The sequence below is a fragment of the Octopus sinensis genome, linkage group LG27 (genome assembly GCF_006345805.1).
Source record: "Octopus sinensis linkage group LG27, ASM634580v1, whole genome shotgun sequence".
NCBI lineage: Eukaryota > Metazoa > Mollusca > Cephalopoda > Octopoda > Octopodidae > Octopus > Octopus sinensis.
In genome coordinates this window covers 13,937,511-13,964,714 of record NC_043023.1, presented here as the reverse complement: position 1 = coordinate 13,964,714, position 27,204 = coordinate 13,937,511, and the positions used below count along the sequence as shown (strand labels likewise).

At 42.3% G+C, this 27,204-nt stretch overlaps 1 protein-coding gene across 1 annotated transcript in view; it reads right to left on the bottom strand.

The window, feature by feature from the left end:
- LOC115225307 (palmitoyltransferase ZDHHC17) overlaps positions 1-27,204 on the bottom strand; it is a 61,284-nt gene that overhangs the window by 10,913 nt on the left and 23,167 nt on the right. The window contains exons 2-12 of the mRNA XM_029796253.2: positions 24,491-24,720; positions 23,536-23,613; positions 18,241-18,311; positions 16,395-16,533; positions 15,036-15,198; positions 11,191-11,316; positions 8,778-8,917; positions 7,195-7,295; positions 5,941-6,065; positions 4,081-4,237; positions 1,722-1,805 (exon numbers count right to left, since the gene is read on the bottom strand). Coding sequence (XP_029652113.1) covers positions 1,722-1,805; positions 4,081-4,237; positions 5,941-6,065; positions 7,195-7,295; positions 8,778-8,917; positions 11,191-11,316; positions 15,036-15,198; positions 16,395-16,533; positions 18,241-18,311; positions 23,536-23,613; positions 24,491-24,720 — 1,414 coding nt within the window. The remainder of the gene's footprint in view (positions 1-1,721; positions 1,806-4,080; positions 4,238-5,940; positions 6,066-7,194; positions 7,296-8,777; positions 8,918-11,190; positions 11,317-15,035; positions 15,199-16,394; positions 16,534-18,240; positions 18,312-23,535; positions 23,614-24,490; positions 24,721-27,204) is intronic.

The following is a 27,204-nucleotide window of genomic DNA, read 5'->3' as shown; positions in this document are numbered from 1 at the left end:
AACTGTACTGAAGAAGTGGCTGAAAGAACAGTCAACAGAATTTTGTGGGGCAGGGATACACGCTCTCATTCGAAGGTGGAACATTGCTATTAAGAGAAATGGTGACTATGTTAAGAAGCGGTCGTACGTGCGGATGGTCACAAGTTGCATAGACCATAAGTCAAGGAGAAGCTGTATATATTTAATTCAAAGTAAGGAGCAGGAGTGGCTGTGTGGTAAGTAGCTTGCTAACCAACCACATGGTTCCGGGTTCAGTCCCACTGCGTGGCATCTTGGGCAAGTGTCTTCTGCTATAGCCTCGGGCCGACCAATGCCTTGTGAGTGGATTTGGTAGACGGAAACTGAAAGAAGCCTGTCGTATATATGTATATATATGTGTGTGTATGTCTGTGTGTTTGTGTGTGTTTGTCCCCCTAGCATTGCTTGACAACCGATGCTGGTGTGTTTACGTCCCCGTCACTTAGCGGTTCGGCAAAAGAGACCGATAGAATAAGTACTGGGCTTACAAAGAATAAGTCCCGGGGTCAATTTGCTCGACTAAAGGCAGTGCTCCAGCATGGCCGCAGTCAAATGACCGAAACAAGTAAAAGAGTAAAGAGCATGCCATTGTTAGCAATCAATAACAATTACATTTTGCCATCAGCCATGCTGGTGCCACGTACGCAGCACTTGGCACACATGAAGGTGCCACATAAAAGGCACACGTGCCGGTGCCACGTAAATAGCACCCATGCTGGTGTCACATAAAAGGTGGCCTTGCCAGTGCAACATAAAGGACACCCATGACAGTGCCACATAAAAGGGGCCGGTGCCATGTAAAAAGCACCCGTGCCGGTGCCAATATAAGGCAACCACTCCACCCACCCACCACCCGACAGAACAAAAAAAAACAACAACAACAATAGTCCAAGACTATTCTTGAAGGCGGCGAGCTGGCAGAATCGTTAGCACGCGAGGCAAAATGCTTAGCGGTATTTCGTCTGCCGTTATGTCCTGAGTTCAAATTCCGCCGAGGTCGACTTTGCCTTTCATCCTTTCGGGGTCGATTAAATAAGTACCAATTACGCACTGGGGTCGATGTAATCGACTTAATCCCTTTGTCTGTCCTTGTTTGTCCCCTTTATGGTTAGCCCCTTGTGGGTAGTAAAGAAATAGGTATTTCGTCTGCGGCTACGTTCTGAGTTCAAATTCAGCCAAGGTCGACTTTGCCTTTAAACCTTTCGGGGTCAATAAATTAAGTACCAATTACACACTGGGGTCGATGTAATAGATTTAATCCCTTTGTCTGTCCTTGTTTGTCCTCTCTGTGTTTAGCCCCTTGTGGGTAGTAAAGAAATAGATATTTCGTCTGCCGCTACGTTCTGAGTTCAAATTCAGCCAAGGTCGACTATGCCTTTAAACCTTTCGGGGTCGATAAATTAAGTACCAGTTACGTACTGGGATCGATGTAATTGACTTAATCCCTTTGTTTGTCCCCTCTATGTTTAGCCCCTTGTGGGTAGTAAAGAAATAGGTATTTCATTTGCCGCTACGTTTTGAGTTCAAATTCAGCCGAGGTCGACTTTGCCTTTAAACCTTTCGGGGTTGATAAATTAAGTACCAGTTACGTACTGGGGTCGATGTAATCGACTTAATCCGTTTGTCTGTCCTTGTTTGTCCCCTCTATGTTTAGCCCCTTGTGGGGCAATAAAGAAACAAGAATAGTCCAAGACCTTACTCACACAATGCACAGCTGTGGATATAAAGGAAGAGGGTCGCAAGTACAAACACCAGGAATGCAAGGAAGTACTTATGATTAAGGGCTCCTGAAAGAGAAAATGAGAAGAAAAAAAAGGGCATATTAGACAGGCAGACATTGCTTTATAATTGGGTTGGCAAGAAAGTAATTTCGTTTTACGCAAATAGATGGAGTTATGTTTCGTTTTGGGGATTTGGTTTGCAAGATTCTTTATGTGGATTCGTGTGTTGAAGCATGTTGTTGTGTGTGGGGAGAGTCATTCTCTTTTTGTGCCTTATTAATTTAACACACTCACCGGTAAAATTTCCACTCAATTGCTTATTTATTTTTGCCAGTTTGCCATCCGAATGTGGCCGTTGCCAGCTTCGTCTGACCCCGTGCCCGTGGCACGTAAAAAGCACCGACTACACTCACGGAGTGGTTGGCGTTAGGAAGGGCATCCAGCTGTAGAAACTCTACCAGATCAAGACTGGAGCCTGGCTTCCCAGATTCCCGGTCGAACCGTCCAACCCGTGCTAGCATGGAGAACGGACGTTAAACGATGATGATGATGATTTTTCTAAAATTTCCATTGAAAAGGTTGCAAGACACAGGGAAAATTTTAGAAAAATAAATAAATAGGTGTAGGAGTGGGTGTGTGGTAAGTAGCTTGCTTACCAACCACATGGTTCCGGGTTCAGTCCCACTGCGTGGCATCTTGGGCAAGTGTCTTCTGCTATAGCCTCAGGCCGACCAGAGCCTTGTCAGTGGATTTGGTTGACAGAAACTGAAAGAAGCCTGTCGTATATATGTGTGTGTGTGTATATATATATATAGGTGCAGGATGGCTGTGTCATAAAGTAGCTTGCTAACCAACCACATGGTTCCGGTTCAGTCCCACTCGTGGGCATCTTGGGCAAGTGGTCTTCTGCTATAGCCCCGGGCCGACCAAAGCCTTGAGTGGATTTGGTAGACGGAAACTGAAAGAAGCCTGTCGCATATATATATATATTAATATATATATATATATATATATAGGTGCAGGAGGGCTGTGTGGTAAGTAGCTTGCTTACCAACCACATGGTTCCGGGTTCAGTCCCACTGCGTGGCACCTTGAGCAAGTGTCTTCTGCTATAGCCTCAGGCCGACCAATGCCTTGTGAGTGGATTTGGTAGACGGAAACTGAAAGAAGCCCATCATATATATATATATATATATAGATATATATATATATATATATATATATATTATATATTTATGTGTGTGTGTATGTTTGTGTGTCTGTGTTTGTTCCCCAACATCGCTTGACAACCGATGCTGGTGTGTTTACGTCCTCGTCACTTAGCGGTTCGGCAAAAGAGACTGATAGAATAAGTACTGGGCTTACAAAAGAATAAGTCCTGGGGTCGATTTGCTCGACTAAAGGCGGTGCTCCAGCATGGCCGCAGTCAAATGACTGAAACAAGTAAAAGAGTAAAGGAGAGAGTAAGAGACTAAGTAAACACTGGAACATCTTTGATCATAGGTGTGTCTGGATCAGGCTTGACCTAGGGCTAAACAACAACAACAACAGCTATAGCCACTAATACTAACTACTATACATTAGATTATGTAGTCCTAGATACACTATGCCTGAATAAAAGATGGGATGGTCACAGCTGGACCATATTTGATCAGAAGCCTGTCTGGATCAGGACTGACCTGGGGCTAAACAACAATAATAGCAGCCTCTAATCCTAACTACTATACTATACATTAGATAATGTAGTCCTAGATACACCATGCCTGAATAAAAGGTGGGATGGTCACAGATGGAACGTCATTGATCAAAGGTCTGTCTGGATCAGGACTTACCTGGGGCTAAACAACAATAATAGCAGCCACTAATACTAACTGCTATACTATACATTAGATAATGTAGTCCTAGATACACTATGCCTGAATGAAAGATGGGATGGTCACAGGTGGAACGTCTTTGATCATAGGTCTGTCTGGATCAGGTCTGACCTGGGGCTAAATACCAACTATAGCCACTAATACTAACTACTATACTATACATTACATAATGTAGTTCTAGATGCACTATGCCTGAATAAATGATGGGATGGTCACAGCTGGACCATCTTTGATCATAGGTCTACTTGATCAGGACTGACCTAGGGCTAAACAACAACTATAGCCACTAATACTAACTACTATACTATACATTAGATAATGTACTCCTAGATACACTATGCCTGAATAAAAGATGGGATGGTCACAGCTGGAACATCTTTGATCATGGGTCTGTCTGGATCAGGACTGACCCGGGGCTAAACAACAGCAACAGCAAGTATCAAGATTCAAATCAAAGTGGCTCTTACCTACGCAGTTATTTATCCATGGACAGTGGTGGTCCATTTTGGCTACACATTTGTTACAAACCGAACAGTGTTTCGATCGAATCGGCCTTTTCACAACACACGTGCTGCAGAACTGGTTCATACTGATAGACTGAAGCTCGGCAAACTCTAGAATTGTCTGGAAAAGAATGAAGGTTTTTGGTGAAGGGCGGCGAGGGTGGAGTGAGAGAAATGAAGGTTTAGCGTGAAGGGTCAGAGAGGAGTGATGGGGTTTCATGGCAAAGAATTCATCAAGGTACCTTTTTTTACTCAGAACGTAAGGACAGATAAAATGCCACAAAGCATTTTACCCAGCAATGCTAACGATTCTGCCAGCTCACCACCTTAATAATAATAATAATAATAAAAATAATAATAATAACAATGATGATGATAATGGTGGAAGCACTCCGTCGGTTACGACGACGAGGGTTCCGGTTGATCCGAATCAACGGAACAGCCTGCTTGTGAAATTAACGTGTAAGTGGCTGAGCACTCCACAGACACGTGTACCCTTAACATAGTTCTCGGGGATATTCAGCGTGACACAGAGAGTGACAAGGCCGGCCCTTTGAAATACAGGTACAACAGAAACAGGAAGTAAGAGTGAGAGAAAGTTGTGGTGAAAGAGTACAGCAGGGATCACCATCATCCCCTGCGGGAGCCTCGTGGAGCTTTTAGGTGTTTTCGCTCAATAAACACTCACAACGCCCGGTCTGGGAATCGAAACCGCAATCCTACGACCGCGAGTCCGCTGCCCTAACCACTGGGCCATTGCGCCTCCACGATGATAATAATAATAATAATAATAATAATAATAATAATAATAATAATAATAAATGCCCTGATGCAGTACCAGGCAGTGGCTCTCATGGCTTCTGATCTTAACTGATTGGAAGTGTCATCATGTACATTGTTTTGTCTTGGTATAAAAGATGGGTTTAAGGTGGTGAGGTGGCAGAAACGTTAGAACTCTGGGCGAAATGCTTAGCAGTATTTCGTCTGCCGTTACGTTCTGAGTTCAAATTCCACCAAGGTCGACTTTGCCTTTCATCCTTTTGGGGTTGATAAATTAAGTACCAGTTATGCACTGGGGTCGATATAATCGACTTAATCCGTCTGTCTGTCCTTGTTTGTCCCCTCTGTGTTTAGCCCCTTGTGGGTAGTAAAGAAATAGGTAATCTTGTATGGGAGAGAGGGAGAGCAAGAGAGGGGAGAGAGAGAATGGAGGGGAGAGTAGGAGGCAGAGGACAGAGGAGGAAGGAGAGAGTAGAATGGAAGAGGGAGTGTGGGAAGACAGAGAGTAGGAGAGATAAGAATAGTGTAGGGTGAGGAGAGAAGGGAGAAAGGTGGAGAGTATGAAGAGGTGGATTAGAAGAGGGGGGAAGTGAAAGAGCAGGAGGATGAGGGAGAGAGAGAGAAGGAAGAGATAAAGGAAGGGAGGAAAGGTAAGAGAGAGATAACAAAACAGATCGGAGAAACTGGAGAGAGAGAGAGAGACACTCAGCAAGAGAGAGAGAGGATAGAGAGAGATTGGAGAAAGAGACTGAAGAGAGAGAGAGACTGAAGAGAGAGAGACTGGGGAGAGAGAGAAAGAGATTTGAGAGAGACAGAAAGAGAGACAGAGAAGACAGAGAGACTGGAGAGAGAGAGGCTGGAGAGAAAGAGAGGCAGAGGTTGGAGAGAGAGAGAGAGAGACTAGAGAGAAAGAGTGACAAACAGAGAAGAGCAGAGAGAGAGGGAGAAGAACAGAGAGAGACAGACACAGGAGAGAGGCAAAGAGAAAGAGAGAGAGAGAGAGAGAGAGAGAGAGAGACATTGGCAGAGAGATGGATGACTCACCTGGTATTTTTCATCTCTTGTGGCTGATATGAATCCCGGATCCGAACGCCAACTTTTCCATAAATTATAAAACATCGCAGAAGAAAGCAGAGCAAATATGAAGGGGACAGCGCTGGCGGAATGATCTGGGAGGGGAGAGTTAAGGGATCAGATATAATGTCAGATGTGTAGCAAGAATCTCATAGATATATATACACATATCCAAAACGACAGCCTGCTAGAGCAAGCAATGAAAATATGAAAATAGCAAGTAAAAAGTTTGTTACAGGTATACTCTCTTACTCTTTGTGAGTGGATTTGGTAGATGGAAACTGAAAGAAGACCATCGTATATATGTATATATGTGTGTGTGTGTGTGTGTGTGTGTGTGTGTGTGTTTGTTCCTCCCCTACCAACATCGCTTGACAACCGATACTGGTGTGTTTACGTCCCTGTCACTTAGCAGTTCGGTAAAAGATACCGATAGAATAAGTACTAGGCTTACAAAGAATGAGTCCCGGGGTCGATTTGCTCGACTAAATGTGATGCTCCAGCATGGCCGCAATCAAATGACTGAAACAAGTAAAAGAGTAAAAGAGAGAGTCGATGTTCTTTCTATGAATGCATATGTGTGTGTGTGTGAGTATGTGTGTGTGTCTGTGTTTGTCCCCCTAGTATTGCTTGACAACCGATGCTGGTGTGTTTACATCCCCGTTACTTAGCAGTTCGGCAAAAGAGACCGATAGAATAAGTACTAGGCTTACAAAGAATAAGTCCCGGGGTCGATTTGCTCGACTAAAGGCGATGCTCCAGCATGGCCGCAGTCAAAATGACTGAAAAGAGTAAAAGAGAGTAGGCCTACGTCTTCATCATCACACGTGTGTTGTGTGTGTGTGTGTGTGTGTGTGTGTGTGTGTATGTGTGTGTGTTTGTGCGTGTGTGTGTTTGTTCGTGGGTGTGTTTGTGTGTGTGTGTGTGTGCGTGTGTATGTGTGTGTGAGAGAGAGAGACTGTGTGCATGTGTCAACTCCATCCCAGTGCTTCACAACTGGTGCTGGTGTGTTCATTTTATGTCACCCTAACTTAGCAGTTCAGCAAAAGAGACTGATAGAATAAGTACCGGGCTTTAAAAACAAAAGAAAAAGAAAACAAAACAAAAAGAAATCCCGAGATCAGTTTGTTTTTTTTGTTCAACCAACAGAAACCTTTGAAGGAAGTGCCCCAGCCTGGCCGCAATACCAAACAAAGAGAAGATGATAAGCTATGAAAAGGATACAAGGCAGCAGACAAATAAACCATGTTGTGTATAACCAGAACACTGTAGCAAGGGACACGTACTTCGGAACAACCACACTTACGTTGTTGTCAAAAAATAACCTGCAAAATACAAAATATATCATTATTATTATTATTATTGTTGTTATTATTATTTCCTTCTTTCTTCAAATTTTCTTCCGTTTCTCGCCAAGTGTTTTCCATACACCTAGGACAGAGAAGCTCATTGCATGCATTCCCAGATTACACGCGCAAATTCACAGATAGAATATGTATTTAAAAATTAATAAATAAATAAATTCATGGATGGATGTTGTTTTCACATCGTGAGTGCTCTTCTCAGTACATGAGCCGTTCCAGTTAATACGATTTTTTGCACTTCCTGTAGGGATGGTAAGCCTGGAATCATTTTCAAATAGGTTTCAGTACCTTTTTTTATCATTCCTAGAGATCCTACAATCACTGGTACTGTAGTCGCCTTGAGATGCCACATTTTTTCAATTTCCATTAGCAGGTCTTTATATTTACTAATCTTGTCAAATTCTTTCGCTGCTATATTGTGATCACAAGGGATACTCATGTCAATTAATAAACACATCTTTTTTGTCCGATCTTTTATAATAATATCCGGTTTATTAGCTTTTATAGTCTTTATTATTATTATTATTATTATTGAGTGAGAGAGCATTGCATGCCATCAAATTGACACTGGGGTAAAATATCCAAAGCCCAGTAGACCCATCATGACTACCCGTCTGATAAGGATACACTAGGCACATGCATCACAACCATATGTGCACGACATGGTGATCTCATATCAGGATAAACAGTGCATGACCTTGCAGGTGGGACCCAGTTAGAATTTTATTCAGGTCGAGTAACCCATCCCACTCAAAAGGTCCCTGAATAAGGGTTGTTTAAGGATGTTGAATGAACCACCTATGTTTCCAGAGGTGAATTATTCAAACCCCAAATAATTTCTCTGAACATATGGCTATGATGCTCCCCCACTACTTCTGCTCATGGTCAGAGATGCACATATAGTCAGCCACTAAGGGACATGCTCAACTGGTTACGGTCAAACAACTGACAAGCAAATCTGTAGTATTGAGCAGAATATTTGCTGTAGCCCATCTCTTATACCAAGACAAAACAATGTAAATGATAACACTTACAATCAGTTAAGATCAGAAGCCATGAGAGCCACTGCCTGGTACTGCATCAGGGCATTTATTATTATTATCATTATTATTATTATTAGCCACAAAAACAAACAACAATGCTATACATTGGATAATGTAGTCCTAGATACACTATGCCTGAATAAAAGATGGGATGGTCACAGCTGGAACATCTTTGGTCATCGGTCTGTCTGGATCAGGACTGACCTGGGGCTAAACAACAACAGTAACTATAGCCACTAATACTAACTACTATACTATACATTGGATAATGTAGTCCTAGATACACTATCCCTGAATGAAAGATGGGATGGTCACAGCTGGAACGTCTTTGATTGCAAAATCTATTGGATAATGGCCTGACCTGGAGTTAATCAACAAGAATAATTAACGGGGTACTTACTCTATAGTTAGCTTTGCAACCCCAGCAGCCAGAAGGTAGAGAAGCAGCTTGTAGTACCACCTGAGGGAGAGTTCAGGGATGTAACCCAGGACGAAGACAGCCACAAACGGGAAGATGCTCATCACGTTTGTACGCACAGACTGAAAAAGAGATGTTTTTATGTAGCTGGAGTCGGGATTTATGTATAATGATAACACTTTATAAGTAAGTTATAAATGACAGGTTTATCTTTATATAGGATCTTTTCGGTTTGACCGGCAGTTTTTCAAAATAATTTCCACGTAACTAAACACTTTTAAACTTCGTATACTGGTATACATCTTTTTCTCTTGGCTTTATTGAGAAAAGTCTATAGTTTGTAAGATATTTGTTGTTGTTTTTTCTTCAATTTCCTCAATTTCAACCGATCAATGATGTCTATTGAGGTAAAAAAAATTCTGTGCCGTAGGAATATGTCCCTCGTTTAAGAAACAGGGATCTTTTCGGTTTGAACGGCAGTTTTTTAAAATAATTTCCACGTAACTAAACACTTTTAAACTTCGTATACTGGTAGAATGTGTTTATAAAACATCTTTTTCTCTTGGCTTTATTGAGAAAATTCTATAGTTTGTAAGATATTTGTTGTTGTTGTTTCTTCAATTTCTGCAATTTCAACCAATCAATGACGTCTATTGAGGTGAAAAAAAAACATTCTGTGCCGTATGAATATGTCCCTCGTTTAAGAAACAGATTGGATTTATTTACATTTATAAAGAAAAAAAGATACCCTTCACCGCACCCCAAACCCCTAACCCTAAAACAGATTGAAATGCAATAGATCGATACTAGGGTCATAATTATGGGTGACAATTTCATATGACCCCGCTAGAAAAAACTGCCGTTCAAACCGAAAAGATCCCACACATTTATTGTTTGAGATATAGATATATATACATCATCATCGTTTAACTGAAAGAAGCCTGTTGTATATATGTATGCGTGTGTGTGTGTCTATGTGTGTGTGTATGTTTGTGTGTCTGTGTTTGTCCCCACCAACATCGCTTGACAACCGATGCTGGTGTGTTTACGTCCCCGTAACTTAGTGGTACGGATACATCCAGTAGTATATTGGCTATTTAATATCCCTTAGATGGTTAGTCAACCGCTAACTCATACAGACAAATATATATATATATATATATATATATATATATATATATATATGTATATATAAAATTAGTGTACATTTAAACACTTTGGGCCGACCAAAGTCTTGCGAATGGATTTGGTAGACGGAAACTGAAAGAATCCTGTCATATATATATAATATATATATATATATATATATATATATATATATATATATATATATGTGTGTGTGTGTGTGTGTGTGTGTGTGTATTTGTGTGTCTGTGTTTGTCCCACCAACATCGCTTGACAACCGATGCTGGTGTATTTATGTCCCCGTAACTTAATGGTTCGGCAAAAGAGACCGATAGAATAAGTATTAGGCTTACAAAGAATAAGTCCTGGGGTCGATTTGCTCGACTAAAAAAAGGCAGTGCTCCAGCATGGCCACAGCCAAATGATTCAAATAAGTAAGGAGTAAGAGCAGAGAAAATTGGTAAAATAAAAAAAAAAAGCTTAATTCATTTTCTTCAATTTCCTCCAATTTTTGTGTCTGTCCTTACTTACGGTCGACACTTAAGAATCGCATAATAAAGACAATCTTTTAAAGAAAACCCCTGACAGGAACAATGTCTAATACCGCTCGGTGAAAATTCCAAGAGGCGTCTCATCGGCAACCGGCAGCTTCGAGGTCATTCTGTCCCTGCGTCTGTGGAGACTCCATGGCAAACAGTGCGTCCTGACACTCGGGATATCGGAGACCGCTTGTGAATTCAATATTCCCACAAAACTTCTTCTATGAATTCCAGATGGAACCGCGAATGGCTCGCTATCTCCAGTGACCTCGCACAGAACCATCGAGCATGGGCAGCCATGGTTCGTGATGCCGTCAGGACCAGAGAAGAAGCCGGCTCAACCCACCCTGGGTGAACGCTGTCACAAGTACAAGTACAAGGTGAAGGATGACCTTCGGACATTGGGCCTCACCGAGACAATGACAAGTGACAGAGATCTTTGGAAATATGCAGTGTGTGTGAAGACCCCACAAGCCAAGTGAGACCATAACCGTGGCCTATGCCTGTGCTGCATAACCAGCCCATTTAAGAGTACCCTTCAATCATTGGACTATAAACTATGCTTGTGAAGTCCTGTTGAGGCTAGTGAAATCGCTATTGTGGCTGATGACAGTACTACCTGATTGGCACCTGTGCCAGTGGTACATAAAAAGCACCATTTGAGCATGGCCGATGCCAGTACCGCCTGACAAGTACAAATACAAGTAAGGAACAATGTCTGGCAAACTTACCTTCTTTGAAGTGAGAACTTGTAAACAATGCTTGTGTCCGATTCCTCGCTCTGCTCGTGCGGTCCGCAGCCAGCGGATAACTGAGCTGTTTTTCAGGGACAGAGCAATGTCCAGAGCAGTTTCACCCTGGAGGGGCAGAAAGAAAATAAGGATGAAAAGAAAAAAAACGAAGGTGTGACTGTTATAAGTGTTTGTTTATATGTACGTATCATTGAAGGGACTGCTGTATTCCTGCCATGGCCATCATGCACAAATGGATATATGTCGTTAACAGGAAGGCCAGCTGGCCACAGAAAATCTGTCTCACATAAATTTCATCTGACCCATGCAAGCATGGAAAAGTGTACATTAAATAATGATGATGACAATGATGATGGTGATAATGATGTTGGCGATGGTGATGATGGTGATAATGATAATGATGATGATGATGGTGATAATGATGTGGGTAATGATGATGATAGTGATGATGATGGTGATAATGATGTGGGCAATGATGATGATGATCAGTCATCATCATCATTCATTTAACGTCCGCTTTCCATGCTAGCATGGGTTGGACGGTTCAACTGGGGTCTGGGGAGCCCGAAGGCTGCACCAGGCCAGTCTGATCTGGCAGTGTTTCTACAGCTGGATGCCCTTCCTAACGCCAACCACTCCGAGAGTGTAGTGGGTGATTTTATGTGCCACCGACACAGGTGCCAGACGAGGCTGGCGAACGGCCACGCTCGGATGGTGTTTTTATGTGCCACCGACACAGGTGCCAGATGAGGCTGGCGAACGGCCACGATCGGATGGTGTTTGTTACGTGCCCACAGCACGGAGGCCAGTCGATGCGGTACTGGCTACGGCCACGTTCGGATGGTTTTCTTGTGTGCCACCGGCACTGGTACCACAAAAATACAAATTCCATTGATGTTCATCTATTTTGATTTGTTTTGATTGATTTTCACTTGCCTCAACAGGTCTTCACAATTGTCACAAGAAGGAAGGTATGCACAGGTGGACTGACTACGTTCCAGGTAGGGGCCACGGGTTATGGCCTGACTAGTCTTGCCTGGTCTTCTCACACACAGCATACTTCCATAGGTCTCGGTCTCTAGTCATTTCCTTGGTGAGACCTAAAGTTCAAAGGTCGTACTTCACCACCTCCTCCCAGGTTTTCCTGGGTCTACCTCTTCCACGGTTCCCTCAACTGCTAGGGTGTAGCACTTTCTCACACACCTATCTTCAGCCATTCTCGCCACATGACCATACCAGCGCAGCCGTCTCTCTTGCACACCACATCTGATGCTTCTTAGGTCCAACTTTTCTCTCAAGGTACTTACACTCTGTCGGGTATGAACACTGACATTACACATCCATCGGAGCATACTGGTTTCATTTCTTGCGAGCTTACGCATATCCTCAGCAGTCACGGCCCATGTTTCACTACCATGTAGCATGGCTGTACGTACACATGCATCATACAGTCTGCCTTTTACTCTGAGCGAGAGGCCTTTTGTCACCAGCAGGGGTAAGAGCTCTCTGAACTTTGCCCAGGCTATTCTTACTCTAGCAGTTACACTTTCAGCACACCCACCCCCGCTACTGACTTGGTCTCCTAGGTAGCGGAAGCTATCAACTACTTCTAGTTTGTCTCCCTGGAACGTGGTAGAAGTTGGTCTGGTGGTGATAATGATAATGGCAATGATGATGATGATGGTGATAATGATGATGATAGTGATGATGATGCTGATAATGATGATGATGCTGATAATGATGTGGGCAATGATGATGATGGTGGTGATAATGATAATGGCAATGATGATGATGGTGATAATGATGATGATGATGATGGTGGTGGTTATGGGTTTGATGATGATGGTGGTGGTGTGGGTGGGGGTGATGATGATAATGACAATGATAATAATGATGATGGTGGTGGTGGTGATGATGATGATGGTGGTGTGGGTGGGGGCGATGATGATAATGACAATGATAATAATGATGATGGTGGTGGTGGTGATGATGATGATGGTGGTGGTGTGGGTGGGGGCGATGATGATAATGACAATGATAATAATGATGATGGTGGTGGTGATGATGATGATGGTGGTGGTGTGGGTGGGGGCGATGATGATAATGACAATGATAATAATGATGATGGTGGTGGTGATGATGATGATGATGGTGGTGGTGTGGGTGGGGGCGATGATGATAATGACAATGATAATAATGATGATGGTGGTGGTGATGACGATGATGATGGTGGTGGTTATGGGTTTGATGATGATGGTGGTGGTGTGGGTGGGGGTGATGATGATGATGATGATGGTGGTGGTTATGGGTTTGATGATAATAATGATGATGGTGGTGATGATGATCATGCGTGTGTGCAAATGTTCACATTGCCATCATAATCAAGTCCCTCATACCACATGTAACCTAATTCAATCAGAGAGGAATTTCGATTTAATTTGATTTTATTAAAATCTCATTTAGTCCCTCCCCCCCCCCCCGTTACACCAAAACATTGAGAAAACCATTTTGGGGCATAAAAAAGCACCATTCAAGCATGGCAGATGCCAGTGGCACCATACTGGCTCCTGTGCCGGTGGCACATAAAAAGCACCCACTACACTGCTGGGGTTGCAAAGCTAACTATAGAGTAAGTACCCCGTTAATTATTCTTGTTGATTAACCCCAGGTCAGGCCATTATCCGATAGATTTTGCAATCAAAGACGTTCCACCTGTGACCATCCCATCTTTCATTCAGGCATAGTGTATCTAGGACTACATTATCTAATGTATAGTAGTTAGTATTAGTGGCTATAGCTGTTGTTGTTGTTTAGCCACAGGTCAGTCCTGATACAGACAGACCCATGATCAAAGACGTTCCAGCTGTGACCATTCCATCTTTTATTCAGGCATAGTGTATCTAGGACTACATTATCTAATGTATAGTAGTTAGTATTAGTGGCTATAGCTGTTGTTGTTGTTTAGCCACAGGTCAGTCCTGATACAGACAGACCCATGATCAAAGACGTTCCAGCTGTGACCATTCCATCTTTTATTCAGGCATAGTGTATCTAGGACTACATTATCTAATGTATAGTAGTTAGTATTAGTGGCTATAGTTGTTGCTGTTGTTGTTGTTGTTTAGCCCCAGGTCAGTCCTGATCCAGACAGACCCATGAGCAAAGATGTTCCACCTGTGACCATTCCATCTTTTATTCAGGCATAGTGTATCTAGGACTACATTACAGGAGTTAGTATTAGTGGCTATAGTTGTTGTTGGTGTTTAGCCACAGGTCAGTCCTGATCCAGACAGACCTATGATCAAAGACGTTCCAGCTGTGACCATCCCATCTTTTATTCAGGCATAGTGTATCTAGGACTACATTATTTAATGTATAGTATAGTAGTTAGTATTAGTAGCTATAACTTTTGTTGTTATTTAGCCCCAGGTCAGTCCTGATCCAGACAGACCTATGACCAGAGATATTCCAGCTGTGACCATCCTGTCTTTTATTTTGATATAGTGTATCTAGGACTACATTGTCTAATGTATAGTATAGTAGCTAATACTAGTGGCTAATAATAATAATAATACATGCCCTGATGCAGTACCAGGCAGTGGCTCTCATGGCTTCTGATCTTAACTGAATGGAAGTGTTGTCACGTACATTGTTGGCATAAGGAAGGGCATCCAGCTGTAGAAACCTTGCCAAATCAGACTGGAGTCTGGTGCAGCTTCCTGGCTTGCCAGTCCTCAGTCAAACCATCCAACCATGCCAGCATGGAAAACAGACGTCAGACAATAATGATGATGATGATGAGGTCACTGAGGACAATTACTTACCTTAGCATTTAAAGCTTCAGTGTTGGCCCCTGCCTCGACCAAAATCTTGATCACCACCTGGTTCCCATACTGGCAAGCCCAGTGCAAGGGGCTGTTCTTCTTGCACCTGTCAGCGTAGTTTACAGAAGCTCCGAATGTCAGCAGCAAGCGAGCGGGATCGTGGCTGTAATACAAGCAAAGGGAAACCACATGAGTTGGTGGTGATGGTCATGGCTGCTAAGTTACTGGGATGTAAACACAACATGTTGTCAAGTGATGGGGGGGAAACACAGACATACACAACATGGACGAAATTTCTTCTTAAGATAAAATATATATTCAAATAAGTAAAACATAATATCATGAATAGCGATAGCGAAACCGGTCAATATATTAAAAATTATATAAAACTATGTAAGTGGCATATTTTCCTTTTTTAATTTCTTATATTATATATATATATATATATATATATATATATATATATATATATTTTAAGAAGGTAAGAAAATAGAAAGATAATTAATGATTATTTATTAATTAAAAAATTAAACATCATCTCTAACAGCTGTTTCAGTTCCAGAACTTTATAAATTAATTACCATAATTAAAACCATAATTAATATAATTAAAAGTCAAATCTCATCAAAGTTGGCTAAAGATATACAATTAGGTGTTCATATTCCTGCTTGTTGAGTATACACCTCCTTTATGCCTTATTGAGGTTTGTAACCTCTATTTGAACTTATATATATACATATATATATACATGATGGGCTTTTAGTTTCCGTCTACCAAATCCACTCACAAGGCTTTGGTTGGCCTGAGGCTATAGCAGAAGACACTTGCCCAAGGTGCCACGCAGTGGGACTGACCCTGGAATCATGCGGGTGGTAAGCAAGGTACTTACCACACACACATACACACACACACACATATATATATATATATTATATATATATATATATAATATATATATATATAATATATATATATATATAATATATATATATGTGCGTGTGTATATATATATATATATATAGGGAGAGTTTACGAAAAAAACAAAAGACGAAGACAGGTGGTGTACAAAACAAACAGATGTATTAGTATAACGCTCAGGAACAGAAAAAGTCTTTTATGTTTCGAGCCTACGCTCTTCTACAGAAAGGGACACAGAAAAAAACAAGGAGAGAAAAAAATGTGTAGTGGCTACACGGTTTAAAATACAGACTTGCCCGCCCGAGGTGCCACACTTTGGGATTGAACCTGGGACCATGCGGTTGGGAACCAAACATTTCGACCAGTTTCCGGGTGACCAAGCCCCAAACCTGACAATTTATGGAGAGACGAGGGCAAACCCGACAAAGTTACCCAACTCACCTGAAAACCCTGAAGGCAGCCCACATCAGAGGGGTCATCCCACTTTTATCCAGCATGTCAACGTCCTGTCCCTTTGCTATCAGGTAAGCCACGATGGCGGTGTGACCAAACTGGGCGGCGAGGTGGATACAGCTGCAACCTGCCAAACAGAAAGCAAAATAGAAAAATATACACACACATATATATATACACATATATAAACACATATATAAAACAGACCATTTTCTTTCTTTTTTTTACATTTTTTGCTGTCTTTTTTTTTCCGTATTTGTTTTTTGTTTTTTTTTGTTGTTGTTTCGAAGATGATGATAACTGTGAGCGGATTTGGTTGACAGAAACTGAAAGAAGCCCATCATGTGTGTGTGTGTGTGTGTGTGTGTATGTGTATGAATACTTCTAACAACCTATACATCATCATCATCATTTAATCATTGGACGGTTTGACCAGGGATGGTAAGCTGGAAGGCTGCACCAGACTCCAGCCTGATTTGGTCTGGTTTTCTACGGCTGGATACCCTTCCTAACACCAACCCCTCCGAGAGTGTAATGGGTGCTTTTACGTGCCACCACTACAGGTGCCATTTGCAAGAGCGACACAGAAATAAATTCTGTTCACTATACCACTTGACACATTAGATTCAGAGAGCCTTGTTTTGAGACTGTCACTAGACATGCTTGCACAACCGTGTCAGCTTTAATTCTCAGTGTGAAAAATATAGTGACATGATATTAACTTATGGACGAGGACAGCTGTGCAAAAAAGTACCTATCTCTAACTGTGGGGGGAACCGCTTGACTGGCCCTCGTGCCGGCGGCACATAAAAGCACCCACTATACTCTTGGAGTGGTTGGCATTAGGAAGGGCATCCAGCTGTAGAAACATTGCCAGATCAGACTGGTGCCTGGTGCAACCTCCTGGTTTTCCAGACCCTGGTCGAATCGTCCAACCCATGCTAGCATGGAGAACGGACGTTAAACGATGATGACGATGATTACGATATATATTATATAAGCTTAAAGCTTATGGCGATTACCGTAAAATGACTAAGGAAAATAGTCTAATAAAGGGTCATAGAAGCCCTTGACAGAAAAAAGAAGGCTTTCCTATCCACGTGGGATATTGTGTTTCCTCCCACGCTGATATGAAAGCCTTCTTTTTTCTGTCAAGGGCTTCTATGACCCTTTATTAAACTAATTTCCTTAGTCATTGCACGGTGATCACCAAAAGCTTTAACCCTTTAGGGTTCAGATTATTCTATCAAACATAATGCTTATTGATTCCCTTGCTCTCCCTCTCTCCCCCTTGCTCTCCCTCTCCCCCATACAATATTCCCTACTTAACAACATGGTACTATTAGTATTATTATGAAAGCAGGATAAGGCGGCAAGCTGGCAGAATTATTAAGACAGGCAAAATATCTGCGAAATAACACTCATCTACACGTTCTGGGTTCAAATTCCGCTGAGGTCAACTTTGCCTTTCATCCTTTCAGGGTCGATAAAATAAGTACCAGTTTAACCCTTTAGTGTTCAGATTATTCTATCAAACATAATGCCTATTGATTCCCATTGATTTGAATTAATCATGCATTATCTCATATCTTCAAGATCTTGATGGTGCAATTACTTAATGTAGAATAACATTGTGGGGTAGGTGTGAGAGCCTGGATCTGGTCAGTTTGAACATAAAACAGATTAGCTATTTTGGCCGGATATGGCCGGTTTAAATACTAAAGCTTATAGAAAAATACAATTATATATTTCCAGGATTGTAAATCACGGCAGAGTAATAAAAAAAAACCATTTGCACCGAAAACATATATAACATTCGATTGAAGAAACTGACCTTCTCCATCCGTGAGGGATGCATCGGCCCCATAATTCATCAATATGACGACCATTGATAAATGACCTTGCCTGCAACAGAAAATATGTAAAGGATTATATATATAAAATTATTATTATATATATTATTATTATATATATAAAATTATATATCATATATTATATATATATAAAATTATTATATATAATAATTATATTTTATATATATAAAATTATATATTATATATTATATATAATAATTATATATTATATATAAAATTATTATATATTATATATATATAAAATTATATATTATATATATAAAATTATTATATATAATAATCATAAATTATATATATAAAATTATTATATATAATAATTATATATATAAAATTATATATTATATATATAAAATTATATATATAAAATTATATATTATATATATAAAATTATATATATAAAATTATTATATATAATAATTATATTTTATATATAATAATTATATATTATATATATAAAATTATATATTATATATTATATATATAAAATATTATTATATATAATAATTATATTTTATATATATAAAATTATATATTATATATATAAAATTATATATTATATATAAAATTAATAATTAATAAAACAAGATGGAAGGAACAGACTTATTTCACAAATCGCAACAATTGTTTCTGTAGTGTGATTTGCATAATTACTATCCCATGATAACTCCTGCCTAGTATCTTGGCAAAACATTTGCTGACGTCCAGTTGGCTATCAATGAGCTCCAGCGTGTTGCATTGCGGATTGGTATGAAAGTCAATGCCTCGAAGACCAAAATCCTCACAGCCGGCTTCACCCCACCAGACAAAGCCCCCATTGTCCTCAATGGTGATATTCTTGAAAAGGTTGAGAATTTCAAATACCTTGGCGCCATCATTACAGCTACAGGTCAAGGTGAGGCTGACATTAAAACACGAATCGACCTCGCTCACCAAGCCTTCAAGTGACTCAATGCACAACTCTGGTCAAGATCTGTGATCCGACGCACCACCAAAGTACGGGTCTACCAAGCACTAGTGCAAACGATTCTCCTTTACGGCAGCAAGTCATGGCCGATGAGGGTGGAAGATATTAAGCGACTAGAATCCTTCGATCACCTCTGTCTACACCACATCCTTCGTGTCCGATGGCATCACTTTGTCTCCAACAATTTGGTGTGACACCAGTGCAGAATCACCTCCCTCCGACAAGTCATCCTAACGAGACGTCTGCGTTGGCTGGGTCATGCCCTCCGTTGTCAACCAGGAGAATTCATCTACAAAGCAATTGCCCCAGCTCCCCTTCAGGGTTGGCAAAAGCGATGTGGTGGACAACGAAAAACCTGGCTGATGACGGGTCAAGGCTAATCTGGAACCCAACCTATGAAGCAATTGCCCCAGCTCTCCTTCAGGGTTGGCGAAAGCGATGTGGTGGACAATGAAAAAACCTGGCTGATGACGGTCAAGGCTGATCTGGAACCCAACTACGAAGCAATTGCTCCAGCTCCCCTTCAGGGTTGGCGAAACGATGTTGTGGACAATGAAAAACTGGCTGATGACAGTCAAGGCTGATCTGGAACCAACCTACGAAGCAATTGCCCCAGCTCCTCTTCAGGGTTGGTGGTGGAATCGATGTGTGGACAACAAAAAACCTGGCTGATGACAGTCAAGGCTGATCTGAACCCAACCTACGAAGCAATTGCCCCAGCTCCCCTTCAGGGTTGGCGAAAGCGATGTGGTGGACAATGAAAAACTGGCTGATGACAGTCAAGGCTGATCTGGAACCCAACCTACGAAGCAATTGCCCCAGCTCCCCTTCAGGGTTGGCGAAAAAGCGATGTGGTGGACAACGAAAAACCTGGCTGATGACAGTCAAGGCTGATCTGGAACCCAACCTACGAAGCAATTGCCCCAGCTCCCCATCAGGGTTGGCGAAAGCATGTGGGGGACAACGAAAAAACCTGGCTGATGACAGTCAAGGCTGATCTGGAACCCAACCTACGAACAATTGCCCCAGCTCCCCTTCAGGGTTGGCGAAAGCGATGTGGGGGACAACGAAAAACCTGGCTGATGACAGTCAAGGCTGATCTGGAACCCAACCTACGAAGCAATGCCCCAGCCCCCCTTCAGGGTTGGCGAAAGCGATGTGGTGGACAATGAAAAACCTGGCTGATGACAGTCAAGGCTGATCTGGAACCCAACCTACGAAGCATTGCCCCAGCCCCCCTTCAGGGTTGGCGAAAGCGATGTGGTGGACAATGAAAAACCTGGCTGATGACAGTCAAGGCTGATCTGGAACCCAACCTACGAAGCAATTGCCCCAGCTCCCCTTCAGGTTGGCGAAAGCGATGTGGTGGACAATGAAAAACCTGGCTGATGACAGTCAAGGCTGATCTGAACCCAACCTACGAAGCAATTGCCCCAGCTCCCCTTCAGGGTTGGCGAAAGCGATGTGGTGGACAACGAAAAAACCTGGCTGATGACAGTCAAGGCTGATCTGGAACCCAACCTACGAAGCAATTGCCCCAGCCCCCCCTTCAGGGTTGGCGAAAGCGATGGGGGACAATGAAAAACCTGCTGATGACAGTCAAGGCTGATCTGGAACCCAACCTACAAGCAATTGCCCCAGCTCCCCTTCAGGGTTGGCGAAAGCGATGTGTTGGGACAACGAAAAACCTGGCTGATGACAGTCAAGGCTGATCTGGAACCCAACCTACGAGCAATTGCCCCACTCCCCTTCAGGGTTGGCGAAAGCGATGTGGTGGACAACGAAAAACCTGGCTGATGACAGTCAAGGCGATCTGGAACCCAACCACGCTACGAAGCAATTGCCCCAGCTCCCCTTCAGGTTGGCGAAAGCGATGTGTGGACAACGAAAAACCTGGCTGATGACGGTCAAGGCTGATCTGGAACCCAACCTACGAAGCAATTGCCCCAGCTCCCCTTCAGGGTTGGCGAAAGCGATGTGGTGGACAACGAAAACCTGGCTGATGACGTTCAAGGCTGATCTGGAACCCAACCTACGAAGCAATTGCCCCAGCTCCCCTTCAGGGTTGGCGAAAGCGATGTGGTGGACAATGAAAAACCTGGTGATGACATCCAAGCTGATCTGGACCCCACCTACGAAGCAATTGCCCCAGCTCCCCTTCAGGGTTGGCGAAGCGATGTTGTGGACAATGAAAAACCTGCTGATGACAGTCAAGGCTGATCTGGAACCCCACCTACGAAGCATATGCCCCAGCTCCCCCCAGCTCCCCTTCAGGGTTGCGAAAGCGATGTGGTGGACAACGAAAAACCTGGCTGATGACAGTCAGGCTGATCTGGAACCCAACCTACGAAGCAATTGCCCCAGCTCCCCATCAGGGTTGGCGAAAGCGATGTGGGGGACACGAAAAACCTGGCTGATGACAGTCAAGGCTGATCTGGAACCCAACCTACGAAGCAATTGCCCCAGCTCCCCTTCAGGGTTGCGAAAGCGATGTGGGGGACAACGAAAAACCTGGCTGATGACAGTCAAGGCTGATCTGGAACCCAACCTACGAAGCAATTGCCCCCACCCCCCTTCAGGGTTGGCGAAAGCGATGTGTGGTGGACATGAAAAACCTGGCTGATGACTTCAAGGCTGATCTGGAACCCAACTACGAAGCAATTGCCCCAGCCCCCCTTCAGGGTTGGCGAAAGCGATGTGGTGGACAATGAAAAACCTGGCTGATGACAGTCAAGGCTGATCTGGAACCCAACCTACGAAGCAATTGCCCCAGCTCCCCTTCAGGGTTGGCGAAAGCGATGTGGTGGACAACGAAAAACCTGGCTGATGACAGTCAAGGCTGATCTGAACCCAACCTACGAAGCAATTGCCCCAGCTCCCCTTCAGGTTGGCGAAAGCGATGTGGTGGACAACGAAAAACCTGGCTGATGTGACAGTCAAGGCTGATCTGGAACCCAACCTACGAAGCAATTGCCCCAGCTCCCCTTCAGGGTTGGCGAAAGCGATGTGGTGGACAACGAAAAACCTGGCTGATGACAGTCAAGGCTGATCTGGAACCCAACCTACGAAGCAATTGCCCCAGCCCCCCTTCAGGGTTGGCGAAAGCGATGTGGTGGACAATGAAAAACCTGGCTGATGACAGTAAAGGCTGATCTGGAACCCAACCTACGAAGCAATTGCCCCAGCTCCCCTTCAGGGTTGGCGAAAGCGATGTGGTGGACAATGAAAAACCTGGCTGATGACAGTCAAGGCTGATCTGGAACCCAACCTACGAAGCAATTGCCCCAGCTCCCCTTCAGGGTTGGCGAAAGCGATGTGGTGGACAATGAAAAACCTGGCTGATGACAGTCAAGGCTGATCTGGAACCCAACCTACGAAGCAATTGCCCCAGCTCCCCTTCAGGGTTGGCGAAAGTGATGTGGGGGACAACGAAAAACCTGGCTGATGACAGTCAAGGCTGATCTGGAACCCAACCTACGAAGCAATTGCCCCAGCTCCCCTTCAGGGTTGGCGAAAGCGATGTGGTGGACAACGAAAAACCTGGCTGATGACAGTCAAGGCTGATCTGGAACCCAACCTACGAAGCAATTGCCCCAGCTCCCTTTCAGGGTTGGCGAAAGCAATGTGGTGGACAACGAAAAACCTGGCTGATGACAGTCAAGGCTGATCTGGAACCCAACCTAGGCCCCCATATCTACAACGTTCGCCGCTGGAATAAGGAGTGGTTGGAGATCATGCGGTCATTAGCCTCAAATCGCCAGGTCTGGTCAGCGTTTGTGAGAGATGCAGCATTGAGGATGAATGAAGCCAGCTCAACCCACCCCGGGTGAACGCAGTCAGTCAGTCATCATACTTTGGTGATTAAGCTAATATTTCCTTTCTATGATGTTCCACCCTACTGATCATATTATGTAAATTTGTAATGGCTTTTACATAAGTCTCCTAATTATATACCCCCTAGAAACTATAAAATCATATCAGAGCACCTGTAACATTATTTATACACGCACACACAAATATATATATATAAACATTATGTTATATAATTAGGGTTCAGTAAAATAATTTACTTTACCACACACTGAACTTTTAGAAATAGCAGCCAAAAAATCTATTTCTTCTAGTATAAGAAGAGTCTCCCAGACATATACTCAAAAATATACCGTAAATGGTCTTTTTACATACTGAACACTACTTGGTAAAATTAATTAATAATTAATTAATTTTACCCTTTTAGTATTGATAATATATATATATATATATATATATATATATACACAAATATACATACCTTGTAGCCCAATGCAAGGGTGTAGAATTTAAATCACCACCAAATCTATCCACAATGGCCCCTTTCTCTAGGTAATATCTGTGAATGAGGAACAGAAACAGAGAAGTAATAATAATAATAATAATAATAATAATAACATAGTCTTAATTAAGAAAGAAAGCAAACTATGCTGGATCATAGAATATAGCATGCCCACAACGATGACAGTAATAATGATGATGATGATGACAGCAAAAATTATGATGATGACTTACAATAATGACACCGATGATGAGGATGATGACAAAATGATGATGATGATGATGATGATGATGACAGTAAAAATTTCGATGATGACTTTCAATAATGACACCGATGATGAGGATGATGACAAAATGATGATGATGATGATGATGATGATGACAGTAAAAATTTCGATGATGACTTTCAATAATGACACCGATGATGAGGATGATGACAAAATGATGATGATGATGATGATGATGATGACAGTAAAAATTTCGATGATGACTTACAATAATGACACCGATGATGAGGATGATGACAAAATGATGATGATGATGATGATGATGATGACAGCAAAAATTATGATGATGACTTTCAATAATGACACCGATGATGAGGATGATGACAAAATGATGATGATGATGACACCAATGATGATGATGATGATGACAGCAAAAATTTCGATGATGACTTACAATAATGACACCGATGACGAAGATGATGACAAAATGATGATGATGATGATGACAGCAAAAATTTCGATGATGACTTTCAATAATGACACCAATGATGATGTCAATGATGACAGAATGATGATGATGACAGAATGATGAGAGCGATAACAATGACAGCAATAACAACAACAAATAGCGATGACAGCAACGATAATGATGACAACAGCAATAACAGCAATGACGGACCGACACAGACGAAGAATTGAAACCCTTACTTGACAATCTCAGCCCGATTGTTAATCGCCGCCCAATGTAAAAGGCTGACGTTTTCCTTGTCCAAAGTGTTGACATCATAGCCACCCTCAATCAGCTCGTGGCACCGTTTATAAGCGCCGTACTGGGTCGCCCGCACAATGTCATAATTACTATAGTCTTCAGCTTGGTTCTGTTGAGAACAGCCACTGTTTTTCGCAACCGAATTGCCGTATTCGTTGTCATCTACTTCCTGAAAAGAGGATAAAAATAATAATTAATAATAATAATAATAATAATAATAATACTTTCTAGTAAAGGCACAAGGCCTGAAATTTTGTGGGAGAGGGGACTAGTCGATTACATCGCCCCCCCCCCAGTGTTTCACTGGTACTTAATTTATCGACCCCGAGAGGATGAAAACGAAAAGTTGACCTTGGTGGAATTTGAACTCAGAACGTAGCAATAGGCAAAATACTGCTAAGTACTTCGTCCAGTGTGCTAACAATTCTGCCAGCTTGCTGCCTTGTATTATGATGATAATGATGATGATGATAATGAAGATGATGATAATAATAAATGCCCTGATGAAGTACCAGACAGTGGCTCTCGTGGCTTCTGATCTTAACTGATTGAAAGTGTTATCATGTACATTGTTATTATTTTTTATGCGCCCTTTTTCAAGCCTAGCCAGGCCCATGAGCCCGGTTTCCTGGATTCTATAGCGTATGTGTTCCCCCCAGCTGGACAGGATGCCAGTCCATCACAGCGTTACTCAAGAAACAGGAAGAAAGAGTGAGAGAAAGTTGGGGTGAAAGAGTACAACAGGGGTCGCCACCACTCCCTGCCGGAGCCTCGCGGAGCTTTTAGGTGTTTTTGCTCAATAAACACACACAACGCCCGGTGTGGGAATCGAAACCGCGATCCTCTGACCGCGAGTCCACTGCCCTAACCACTGGGCTATTGCGCCTCCATGTACATTGTTATGTCTTAGTATAAAAGATGGGCTGCAGCAAATATTCTGCTCAATACCACAGATTTGCTTGTCAATTGTTTGACCATAAAAAGTTGACCATGTCCCTTAGTGGCTGACGATATGTGCATCTCTGATCATGAGCAGAAGTAGTGGGGGAGCATTGTAGCTGTGTGTTGAGATGGATTCTTTGGGGTTTGGATAATTCACTTTTGGAAACATGGGTGTGTTGTTCAACATCCTGAAACAACCCTTATTCAGGGACCTTTTGAGCAGGATGGGTTACTCAACCAGAAGAACATTCTAACTGGGACCCACCTGCAAGGTCATGCGTTGTTTACCTTGATACGAGGTCACCATGTCACGCACATGTTTGTGGTGCATGTGCTTGGTGTACCCTTATCAGACGGGTAGTCATGATGGGTATACTGGACTTCGTGTATTTGTACCACAGTGTCACTTTGATGGCATGCACTGCTCTCTCACTCAATAATAATAATAATAATCCTTTCTACTCTAGGCACAAGATCTGGAATTTGGGGGGATGGGGCAAGTCGCTTTTTACATACCACTGACCTGACATCAGCATTGGCCATGACCAGTTTCACTTAACAGGTCAACACACACACAGTATATTGCCAAGGGTCTTGGTCACCTGTCACAGCCTCCATGAGGCCAAACGCTCAAATGGTGCTTTTTGCAAGCTACCAGCACAGGTGCCATTCATTAGTTTCGCTTCAGACAGGAGTCAGCAATGGGGTCAAAATTGGCCCCAGGAATAGCAATGTCATTGTGCCTATCGAAAGAACTGATTGACACCAGAAACACTGATGTGCATTAAGGATGCTGCTTTCAGGATGTTTTCTTTAACTTCCTTGCATTCCTTAATGAAAGTTCAGTGCAAGCATCTGTCTCACAGACGAATTTTTAATTATGAATCATGGTCTACTTATGTTTGCCAGCTTCATCTTTTAAATCTTAGTCACCATTTCTGAACACAGCAGCAAATTCTTGCTTCTCTTCACCAACACTATACTGTCAAGTGTTGACTTATGAGATGCATAGTCAATTTACTATTGATTGTTTGTGTACTTTTTTTGATTTTTAGAATAATGTTTTTTATATTATATTTAATTTTTTCCTATATGGTGTGAATAACAGCTTTCACTATTGAATTGCTTAATAGAGGTTTTTCTCTAAATTATATACATACATACATATATATATCCTTTTTTTCTCTCCTTGTTTTTTTCTGTGTCCCTTTCTGTAGAGGAGCGTAGGCTCGAAACGTAAAAGACTTTTTCTATTCCTGAGTGTTATACTAATACATTTGTTTGTTTTGTACACCACCTGTCTTTGTCTTTTGTTTTTTTTTGTAAACTCTCCCTATATACATATATATATATATATATATATATATATATATAGGCGCAGGAGTGGCTGTGTGGTAAGTAGCTTGCTTACCAGCCACATGGTTCCGGGTTCAGTCCCACTGCGTGGCATCTTGGGCAAGTGTCTTCTGCTATAGCCCCGGGCCGACCAATGCCTTGTGAGTGGATTTGGTAGACGGAAACTGAAAGAAGCCTGTCATATATATATATATGTATATATGTGTGTGCTTGTGTGTCTGTGATTGTCCCCCTAGCATTGCTTGACAACCGATGCTGGAGTGTTTATGTCCCCGTTACTTAGCGGTTTGGCAAAAGAGACCGTTAGAATAAGTACTGGGTTTACAAAGAATAAGTCCCGGGGGTCGAGTTGCTC